Source organism: Stylophora pistillata, chromosome 1 (genome assembly GCF_964205215.1).
Source record: "Stylophora pistillata chromosome 1, jaStyPist1.2, whole genome shotgun sequence".
NCBI lineage: Eukaryota > Metazoa > Cnidaria > Anthozoa > Scleractinia > Pocilloporidae > Stylophora > Stylophora pistillata.
The window spans coordinates 14,160,752-14,172,175 of NC_142519.1; the positions used below are offsets into that span (position 1 = coordinate 14,160,752).

Below are 11,424 nucleotides of genomic sequence, written 5' to 3' on the forward strand. Positions count from 1 at the left end.
TGAGTATTCTTTGAAATTCAGGCCAACCATCCTGAGGCTCGATAGGTCGCGAGAGGACTAGGACCGCGTTAGATACCTTCTTCACATTGCATAGCCTGACGGGTAGTCTCTTCTTCTTCCTTCAATATGGCTGCCGCAGTAGTCACTGGGATAATCGTAGCGCTTGTTGCAATGTTGTTCAATTTCTCCATCCATAAAATTGATGAAGGTGAGAGAAGAGTTAAAATTTAAATAATAGATAGTGGTCGCTTCGAAAAGTGCATTTCACACGATTTTGTCCTGTTTCGTGTTGCATGTAAAATAGACCTTTGAAATCAGCACATGTTTTCTGTGAAGGCCTGAACGAATTGCTATCGCGAGATTATGTACTTCTATTAGGTTAAAATCCTCAGTTTTTTGGGGTTGTAATGGTGCATATCCGTGATGTTCTTTCTCAGCAATTATCTTACCGTATCATAAGAGCTGTAGGACAGACGATCTTAAATTGAAATTTCTAGCTAAAATCTCAGATACCCGACGCGTTTCCTCTACAAATGAGCGTTTTATTCTAGTGCATAGCGAAAAGTGCATCAAGGATTAGATTTACACTCCCGTCTTCTCTTAGCAAACTGAGTACGATTTCTATGAGCTGACAGAGTACGGTGGAAAGTATGCTGTAATTTCAGGCGGAAATTAATTATTATTCACACGCTTAAGATAACAATGCAGGTGGTTTTGCTAGCGGCTATGAATATTAATAAATACACATGATACATACTGAAAGCGTTACTTACAATCTTGATTATCAAGTTAATCAAAAGAATGATGTAATGGTGGTTTGAACCCTTGCTCTTCCATTATATATCATTATACCAGTTAACTGTGCTCAGTCTCGTAACATTTCTCATAGTCTCAGCTCTGAGAATTTGGTGTTAAATCAAGCAAATTTCCCTAGCAGAAATCTTTTCTTAAATCTCATTACCTTTCTTCTTGATAATGTTTCGTTATTGTAAGGAGAACTTCCTTACATACTACCTGTTAGCTAAGGGGTTTAACCTGTTATAAGAGTATGTTGGGTATCGGGTCTTTTCGCCCAAGAGTCTTTTCATCTTAAGTCTTTGGTCCATTCGTCCAAAGTCAAGTTTTTTCGTCAAAGTTATAACATTGTTTAAGTTGAAGTTGTAATGGGATACTTTTTATTAAATAGTGACAAAAACAAAGACTTGCCATTTAATTATTTCATGCAAAATACATCACTAAGTGTCTGGCATAACCAAAAACATAGGAACCAAAATGGCGATGGCTCACGCCAATAAGTTCTTTATATAGCCCCATCTAGCCTTCTAAAAGTTATTTACTTGCTTTGAGAAAGACTTAATAGTTAGACAGACAGACTTAGATGAAAAAACTTTTGGACGAAAAGACTTGGATGAAAAGACTTTTGGAAGAAAAGACTTGAATGAAAAAACTTTTGATGAAAAGACCGTAATTTGTATGTTGAATGCCATCAGCAAGTTCATGCATGCTATTTACCAAAGAAAGAGAAATAATCTGCCTAGAATCTGGTGGTTGGATAGTAGAGAGTAATTTTATTGTGTACCAAACATTGTGTTCATAAAACTTCACTAATTATCTGACTTTGCCTTATTGTAGGTCATGTTGGAGTTTATTATCGGGTGAGTTAGATAATCCCTCAAAGCCAAATTTCTCAGTTACGGTTATACAGCCAGTATGCATATACCAGAATGATATGAGAAGTGTCATAAATGGGTGAAAATAAGAATGATTAGGTAGTGTCCACTTATTACTAGTTTTAAATTCGCCTCTGCTAATTAAGATACAGAGTAGCATCTTACAGCCCTCTTACAACATCTCTGTTACTATGTGTGCTGTAGGGTGGTGCATTGCTATCATCAACCAGTGGACCAGGATATCACATTATGATTCCATTCCTAACATCATTCCGCTCAGTACAGACTACATTGCAGACTGATGAAGTCAAAAATGTTCCTTGTGGAACAAGGTTGGTAGAATTACTAACCCTTTACAACCTGACATCAGTATGCATATTCTCCATACTGTTCTATACACACTTCCTATTGAGTGAGGTTTAGTTTTCAGTGTTTTTGATTTTTTTTTTTTCTGTGTGAGGAAGGCATTTTTTTAACTTTCAGTTTCTATTATCTTTTTTTTTTTCATGCTGGAATATACTAAGTGATATATTTTTATTTTTTTTAACTTTTGTTGCAGTGGCGGAGTTGTCATCTACTTTGATCGTATTGAAGTTGTAAATATTCTTGAAGCTTCATCAGGTTAGAAAAAAAGAATGATCTTGAACTTAAAGTATACCAATGCGCTTTCTATGCTTGATCAAGGGTTACCTCATGAATATAATTCCATATAATGATCCCCTTGGTTGGGTGTGGTAATTATAAGCACAAACTCAAAATGGCCATAGTAGGACAATTATGTTCTTGGACAAGAGCAATAATTTGCAATTGCTTAATAATTACCCAAGGTATTATTTCAAAACCAGTTTGTCACCTCAAGCTAAGAGAAAGATGTCATATAATTCCCCTACAAAAAAATTACTACTTTCCCCATAGAGAAAAATGTGCCCAATTTCATATTGCATCTCTTTGTGCATGCCATAAAATTAAGTCCTGACCAGTAAAAGTTCACCAATTTGTGTGAGCTGTCCTTTGGAAAATGGTATGAATTAAGTTATTATCTAGTACTGTGCTCACTAGGCTGAGGCAAAAGAAGTTATAACTTGTACAAAACTTGTACTAATAGTTATCAAATGATAATTATTAGTATGTATGCAATAATAATGGGCTGGAAATACATTTTCGACTTATTTGTCATGTTCTGATGTTTTTTTTTTTTGTTTTGTTTTGTTTATTTTTGTAGTATTTGATATTGTCAGAAACTACACAGCAGATTATGATAAAGCACTGATATTCAACAAGATACATCATGAACTGAACCAGGTGATTCTTAGCCATTTGTTTCCTTTAAAGTGACTAGCTCCGACGAAGGGCTAACACTCGAAACGTCAGCTTTTATAATCGTAATGGTGGCCAATTTACCATTTCAACTTTGTTGATATATTCGTATTATTTAGCTATGGAGTTGATATGCGTGAAGCTAGTTATTCTGTGAAGCCCTTCATGACTGGTTTGAGGCATGCCACTATTTTGCTAGAAGCTTCAGCATTTTTGCAACCAGCTATGTGATGCATATGGCCACCATTTCAACCCAGTTATGAGCTCCATAATTTTTGATTAACAATGAAATTTGTGACTCGTATTGTTACGCTTTTCAGTTTTGCAGTGCACACACCCTCCAAGAAGTTTACATAGATCTCTTTGGTGAGTTCACAAGATTAACTGAGAATAATTTGTAAACAATTTATCAGTAGTCAATATTTAATTTTGATTCAAGTCACTTTAGACAATGCTTTTGGTTGCATGTTGATGGGTTTTTTTCCTGCATTGTTTATTTCTTGTGCTTTGTTTCCAGATCAAATTGACGAGAATCTGCGTACTGCTCTGCAGTTAGATCTGCTGGCCATGGCACCTGGTTTAAGAGTTCAAGTCAGAATTAGAGAATTTGTTTTAAAATATCAGTAGCATAATTATATATATCTTATTAACCAAGCACGAGGGCTGTACTGGGAGAATATCGGCCCAAGGTCTTGACAGTACAGACCGAGCGCAGTTCGGTCCATACAAAAAAGACTGAGGGCCGATATTTTTCCAGTACGGTCCCGAGCAAGCTTGGTTGATAATAGATTTATTATACAACTGAAGTTCAAAGGGACACAAGTGCGGTATCATTCAGGACCATTCGGGACAGTGCCCGGTCCAATACTGAGAGAATATTGACCGGCAATAGAGCATTTTGATTGGTTGATTTTAGTTATTGGCCCTCTGACTGCCCAAGTCGTGTAATAATAAGGCAATAATGATAATATGATTGTCATCATGATAACCATCATTTGTCACCATTGAATGTCTTAGCATGGTAACCCTCTTTTGAAAATTGAAGCAGTCCAATCCATGGCACACGTACAATATACATCCTGCTTTGTATCAAATTTTTGTATTAATTCTATGATATAATTATGTTCACTGTAACTCAAAAACTAAATTCATGCTGGGTGAGCTTAATGCTTGTCTTTGTTTTAGGCTGTGAGAGTTACCAAGCCAAAGATACCTGAGAGCATAAGGCGTAACTATGAAGCAATGTATGTACTTGAGAAAGTCTCTCTTCAGATTGATTTTTATTGTGAAACACTTCTCCTAATTTATAGTATAGGTAGATGTCTGAAATCTCATTTATCAGAGCTCAACACCAATGGTAGCCCACTAGCCCCAGACTAGTAGAAATTCAGTTTTGGTCAGTGGTTTTCAATTCCACTTGCCACTTGCTAGTAAACAAACTGAAATTGTTGTCACACCCAAGTTGTCACTAGCCACATAGCTAGTAAGTTGAAAAGTTAGTGTCAAGCCCTGTTTATGCAGGAATGACAGTGCATATCCATGTATTTCTACAGGAGTACGTTTGTAAATTGTTTTTGAAAGAATTTGATCATGCTTAAGCAATAAGCAGTGCACGACATTAATGTAAAGGGCTTTTGACTTAGTGATGTAAAACTAAAACTTAAAGTTAATGTTGGTTCAAATGTTTTCTTTGACTGGTAGGGAAGGGGAGAAGACTAAACTGTTAATTGCCCAACAAAGACAAAGAGTGGTTGAGAAAGAGGCAGAGACAGAGCGCAAGAAAGCTGTTATAGGTATTTACCCTAAAGTCCACTTTTTAGAGAGAACTGATTATATAACTTATGGTAGATAATACACAGTCACACAGCTATGTTCTGTTTGTACAAGTCATGTAACTGTAAAATAGATTTTTTTCCCCATCTAGATAAAAGGTATTACTCTTAATTCTATTCTTGGTAAAATTGCTAATTTTTGATGGCTTAGTGCACAACACAACGACTTACTCAACTGGTTCTGCGTAACCGTCAAATCAAGGTTTATTTTTCTGTGTAACAGCTATTGTCATGTCATCTTTTGGTATGAACTTAAACTAGTGGTGTTCAGCTGACCACCTGATAAATGTAACAACTCACAGAATAGATTGCATATGGATTTAATTGTATTTCCACAAAACATTTAACTTGGATTTGATTTCATGTTTGCTGTCATAACTCAGAGGCTGAGAAGGCTGCTCAGGTGTCCAAGATTCAGTTTGATCAGAAAATAATGGAAAAGGAGAGTCTTAGGAAGATGTCAGAGATCGAGGGTAGGTCATTGTTTTGTTGTTTTAATTTGTTTCTGATCATTTGTTGAGTTTGTTGTCGTATTGTAAGTAAATTGTGGATATTCCTGTGTCAAGGGATTGTGTTTCTTGCTTTTAAACACAAAGTCGTGCTATATAAGGAAGTCTTCCCTGGGAAGACCTAGGCTCATTTGTCACTCACCGTTGACGTGTGCGGGTCAAATTTAAATGCTGGTAGACGAACAAAAGGAGCTAATGAGATATCTATTGTTTACTTCCACCATCATGGTGGCATGAGGTAACGTGCGAACCTCTTACTTCGATCTCAAATTTTCCGCCACAAATAAAGACAGTTTCCATTGGAGAAAGGAATAAAAATCTCAAAAATTCTTGTATTGTGATGAAGACATAAAACGATTTTGAGGAACTCGCCCGCTGTTCACTACTTTAGAGTAGCTGTGGCTCAAGCGGACTTGACGCTAAGAGTCATTCTACATCACACGACGGTTGATTGACAAATGGTCCAGTGGGACCTAAGGCTCCTTTTATAGCGCGCCTTCGTGTTTAAAACACCGCTGCTAAATAACTTTACTCCTTGTTGTCAAGTGCACTAAAATTTAGCAGGCAGAGGGAAGTTTTGTTCATAACATAAAAGATAACAACAAAGTAACGTACAGCAAATGGGACTTCAGTGACAGTAAAATGGACGCATTACCAAAGTTTTTGTAAATGTTGATATTTCTTTCAATTTCTTTTATATCTTTTCAAGCAACGTTGCCCTTTTGATGTCTGTAGACTGTAAGAGGTAACACGACATAAAATATTGATTCTGTTGACCTGAAAACAAGTAGTCTAAATTTATTTCCAGAAAGAATCAATAATGAGTATGATGGCTGCTTAGAACTGTTGTATATATCCTCAATATTTCTGGTTACGTTTTTATGGTTTAGGGAAGGAGTGCCTATATCTGGGATATTATAACTACACTTTTTGAGAAACGGTCCTTAAACATATAAATCTTATCTTGTACATTTGCTGTTATGCTATGTAGATGGTGCCCATTTGGCTCGCATGAAGGCAAGAGCTGATGCGGAATACTACACTGCAGTTAAACTTGCAGAGGCCAATAAGGTAAATCAGATGTTTACATCAGTGTACTGTTTGTAAGTACAATCAGCAAGGTCTACAGTTGGGGCAAAAATTATAACACGGGTGAGATGGAAACTCATTAAACGCGGTCAGGGTTGTTATTTTTTTCCTTTATTAAACCGGCCCTTTTGTATTATGACAGTTGTAACCAATGTATTTAGTTGTTCATTTCCTAGTGGAGATAATCCACAGAGTTTTACTTCTAAATATGTTTGCGTTTTTTTGTGTGTGTGCATGAGACAAGGGTTGTCTTGCTGAGCGAAGTGGCTGCCATTGCTGTTAAAAGTTAATTTCTTTTACATGCAATGTGTTACATTTTCTTTACAGCTCAAACTCACACCCGAGTACCTGGAGCAGATGAAATTCAATTCCATTGCATCAAATACAAAGATATTCTTTGGTCCCAACATCCCGAGCATATTCCTTGACAGTAAAGTACTAAGTCAATCTTCAAGTTTAGAATCTGCTACCAAAGATCAAAAGAGCACGGTAGGTTGATTGTCATGTATTTGAGTTATTTCTTCTTAAGAGTATTACTAAATTGGGCTCTCAAATACCTTATCAACAGGAAGACAGCAATGAATTCGAAGAAAAATCGTAAATAGTTGAAGGGAGGCACTCTGTTATAGAGACTTGAAGAAGTCGTTGGATATGGTAATAGAATCAGTCTTTGCGTTGCATTTAGTCTGTGTTGGTACTTGCGTGAGTGGATGGACCTCTTTCGTATCGTAATAATTGCTGGAGAACGTTTCATTCAATCTGTGTTGGTACTTTCGTAAATGGATGGACCTGTTTCGTATCGTGATGAATTGCTGGAGAACGTTTCATTTAATCTGTGTTGGCACTTTCGTAAATGGATGGACCTGTTTTGTATCGTAGTGATTGCTGGAGAACGTTGCACTCAATCAGAACTGGTGCTTTCGTATTTAAACGGACCAGTTTGGTTTAGCTTTTACCGAACTCACCATCGTCACAAGAATTTCAGATACAAGCCAAGGATTTGTAGAACCAAGCAGCTTTTTCAGGTTCATGCATACCAATTTGAAATGCGAACATGAAGTGAAGCCTTGAGACTGCAAGATTTTAAACAATTCCGGCGAGTTGTGTTCACTCCAGCAAGTGTTCACTGGCAACTAACAAGTGCACGTTCATATGAACTTGATGGTGTAGAATTCCTCTTGAATCCTTTATGATGTACTTAACATGTAAATTCTAACTCATCAATATTTGCAAGTGTCCTCACCTGTCTTAAGTTTTCACCTGGTCTAGTCCTCATTTTAAAAAAAATGGAATCCTAGCGCTCCAGTCTTATTTGTCCTAGATTCTAAAAATACGCAATGTAGGATAAAGATTAAAACATTTGTGGGGAAGTTATGATAAAACAATACAGGTTATATTGCGGGTATAAATGTGTTTTGGGTCCAACTAAGAGTCATGCATACCCAAGCTGCAAGGTGAGGGTTGAAATAAGCTCTGAGAGCCGGAGGCCCAAAACATATTTATGCCAAAGAACGTAACTGTTTTACTATTATTATGTTTTTCGGAGAACATTGAGAAAATAAAAACTGAAAAAATGACAACATAACAATCTGAACAATTGCGCGAGCGTATTTTGGTCCACAGCAAAATGCGCCACAATGCCCACAGAGTGTAATAGTTACTGATAAATTTTTTCGTCTCACTGCTTCTGTACTTTTTAGTTTCTGTGTTTTTGACACTATGTCGTAAAGTTCGAGGAGGTTTGATCGAGTAAATGGTCCTCATTTTTTTGGATCTTAATTAACATGAAATTAGGAGTTTGAGCTATTTGAGGGAACCTTCCTTAATGTCCGTTGTATAAATTACAACTGCGGACTAGCTAGGTCGGCCCATAGGTTGCGTCAATGTTTCGTAGATTAGTGAATTCTTTTGGGGACTTCTCTCCCGAAAAAAAAGAAACCCATAATTCATTTTAAGATCAAACGGGTCTGGCAGGCAAAATGCATCAAATAATAAATTTTCCATTATTTAATTTAAAGGCATACACCGAATGCAAATATGGCGTCCGATATGAATTGCCATTGTTCTGGACTGACTAGCCTCATCTTCACGTGGAAATACAAAAGGATTATTACATGTGTGAGAGGCTAGTCAGTCCAGAACAATGGCAACTCAAATTGGACGCCATATTTGCATTCGGTGTATGCGATGTCAAGTTTTATGTACTATGAAGTAATGATTGTAGAGGACGGGAAACCGTGCCACTTAACTTATATATACTATGCCGAAACGTCTTAGCTTAGGAGATGAAACTTTTCCACGAGCATTCGTCACATCCGAGACCTTGCATTTCCAGTCTTCGTTCATTGACTACTCGGAGACTTATTGGGGGATTCGGGTAGTTTACAACGATTATCTGGGAAATTTGTAATATCACCATTACTCACGAAAGTTTGAAATGATAGTAAATTAAAACCAAAGGAAACAAGAAGTTTAAAATAAAGACTGAGTGAACACTGAGCCTGGCTTTGAATCTCGATTATATATATATATATATATATATATATATATATATATGTAAAAATACTCAGTGACAATAATCCGTCAAAATACGCAGTGATACTAGATAAAAAAAACTAATAAGATATATATATATATCATTAACCAAGCGCGAGGGCCGTACTGGCAGAATATCGGCCCGAGGTCTTGACAGTACGGACCGAGCGCAGCGAGATCCGTACAAAAAAGACCGAGGGCCGATATTCTTCCAGTACGGTCCCGAGCAAGCTTGGTTAATAAGAGATTTATTATACGACTGAAGTTCAAAGGGACACAAGTGCGGTATCATTCGGGACCATTTGGGAGTGTGCCCGGTCCAATACTGAGAGAATATTGACCTGCAATAGGGCATTTTGATTGGTTAATTTTAGTTATTGGCCCTCTTACTGCCCGAGTCGTGTAATAAATATATATATATATCTTATTAGAAGTTTTGTTATGTAGTATCACTGAGTATTTTGACGAGTCGTGCTCAATTTTGACGAGCCCATAGAGCGAGTCAAAATACAAATAACGAGTGAAAATACTCAGCGATGCAACGCACTAAAACGTCTAATAAGTTATTTATTATCCAACACGCCAAATTGTTATTTCAGTGCGGGCGTATTTCGCGGATATTTATGAACGGGGAGTGCGTGACAGAAGTATACGAAGCGGAACGGAATTAGCGCGTTCTCGTGTTGCTCTTTTTATTTTCTTCAATAAGTGATGAAATTTCATCGTCATCTAACTCCTTTTCTTCCTTCGATTTATCCAATAAACTTGGATCAATATTCGCCAGCCATTCGGACTCTTCATCGTCAGAAAAATCATCTAGATTGTACGCCTTTTCTTTTTTTTTTTACTTCAATCGAGGGTCTGGATGGGGTTAACTGACAGCTGACAAATGGCCAAAATTTTAACTGACACCTGACAAATCGCTGAAAAACTAACTGACAACTGACATTTGCGGTGGGCTTTTACTGATAACTGACGAAAGCCCGGATCGCCCTAAATATCCTAAAACACTGGATGTAAAGTAAGGACAGTTGATTTATTTTGTTCAACGATAGTATATTTTCCATTACATATCAGTAGGAGTAGGCCAGAGTGTCCTATTTCGTTAATAATTATCACATGTGCCATCCACATCAAGGTCATGTGTCACATATCAGTTATATGATCTTTGATACCCAACTCGATCGTCAACTTCCGCGATGGCCATGAATGCTGGTATTTTAAGAGCTGTTGTAATCTTTTTACCGAATTGAGTCGGAAATGGCATTTGAGCGTCTCCATCGCCCAGAATTCAGTGACATATCCGGGACTTTCATTGAGACACTGGCGCTAAATTTTAAAGCTAATTAGAAAATGATTGTCAAACAATAAAGGAAAAGGGCTAAAATTATCGAGGAAGGCTTACGTTTTATTCATTTACGGATAAACTACTTTTCAAATCCTACTTTTACCATATGGCTTTTAAAGAAGAAAGTTCAATTGAACAGTGTATCATTCTCACTTTGCTCTTGCGCTTTCAAAAGAGGTCGCAAATTTGCCTTGAAAATTGACTATTTTAGCATTCTGCATGTATGAGAAGTCGATCTCGGCGCACATTTAGCCGCATTCCTATCAAAGATGTTAAAACCGTACTGGCGCTGAAAAAGCACATACTGCGTTGGCTTGGTCTAAAGGAGTTGTCCAGTAAATAAGGCCTCGAGGATTTTGATGTGAAACTTTATCACATGGCTCCGAAATCAGACGGCAACAGCGATCATTTTGCGTTAGCTACAGACAAGCAATGGAATTTGGACCTTCCAACCATACTGGCTGGAACAGGAAGCGAATTAAACACTCTATATTAGAGTGGTTTGGTATTTGGCATTGGTATAAATATATCAGTTAATAGCCTACTCTTTATTATAAAACACCCATTGGATGCCCACTTATAGGCGCAGTCAGAATTTTCTCATTCTTTAATTCATGTAGATTATGTTTTAAGTAGATTAGAATGACATAGTTAAAGTGACTATGAAAAAGTCAAATCTTATAAAGTCGCAGTGATGCGACTGACTGGTCCTATTTCATGATGTTTGTCTGCTGGGCATTTTCTGGTTTCGTGTGATTTAAGAGAGGTTCTTAGCTTGCTCGAATTACATCGTGCAGCATTTGTTACGCACCTCATGGCTTCACAGTAATAATCGCAGAGATATACCATTTTGTTCGTATCGCTTCTTGATATCTTAAGTGATGAATTCGGAAACTCGAAGGCGCTGAATTCGGAAACTCGAAACCGCCGAATTCGGAAACTCGAAGCCACCGAATTCGGAAACTCGAAGCCGCTGAATTCGGAAACTCGAAGCCACCGAATTCGGAAACTCGAAGCCGCTGAATTCGGAAACTCGAAGCCACCGAATTCGGAAACTCGAAGCCGCTGAATTCGGAAACTCGAAGCTTGTCCAGGTTTGCCCTTCATTAGAAAAACCAACTTCA

At 37.4% G+C, this 11,424-nt stretch overlaps 1 protein-coding gene across 1 annotated transcript; it reads left to right on the forward strand.

Annotated features, from left to right (window-relative positions):
* Window positions 1–76: 76 nt before the first annotated feature.
* Window positions 77–8,916, forward strand: LOC111324323 (erlin-1). The gene is made up of 13 exons (XM_022927859.2): window positions 77–208; window positions 1,633–1,655; window positions 1,875–2,002; window positions 2,230–2,291; window positions 2,893–2,972; window positions 3,308–3,353; window positions 3,505–3,578; window positions 4,173–4,231; window positions 4,689–4,780; window positions 5,203–5,292; window positions 6,320–6,399; window positions 6,745–6,906; window positions 6,986–8,916. The coding sequence occupies exons 1-13, from the start codon at window positions 127–129 to the stop codon at window positions 7,016–7,018; spliced, it is 1,011 nt and encodes a 336-aa protein (XP_022783594.2). The 5' UTR covers window positions 77–126; the 3' UTR covers window positions 7,019–8,916.
* Window positions 8,917–11,424: the final 2,508 nt, after the last annotated feature.

Excerpts from the sequence above, each read along its gene's own strand:
- LOC111324323 (XM_022927859.2), top strand. The coding sequence starts at position 127 with ATGGCTGCCGCAGTAGTCACTGGGATAATCGTAGCGCTTGTTGCAATG. Across the intron at positions 2,003-2,229 it reads AATGTTCCTTGTGGAACAAG|TGGCGGAGTTGTCATCTACT; the intron begins GTTGGTAGAATT and ends CTTTTGTTGCAG. Across the intron at positions 4,781-5,202 it reads GCGCAAGAAAGCTGTTATAG|AGGCTGAGAAGGCTGCTCAG; the intron begins GTATTTACCCTA and ends GTCATAACTCAG.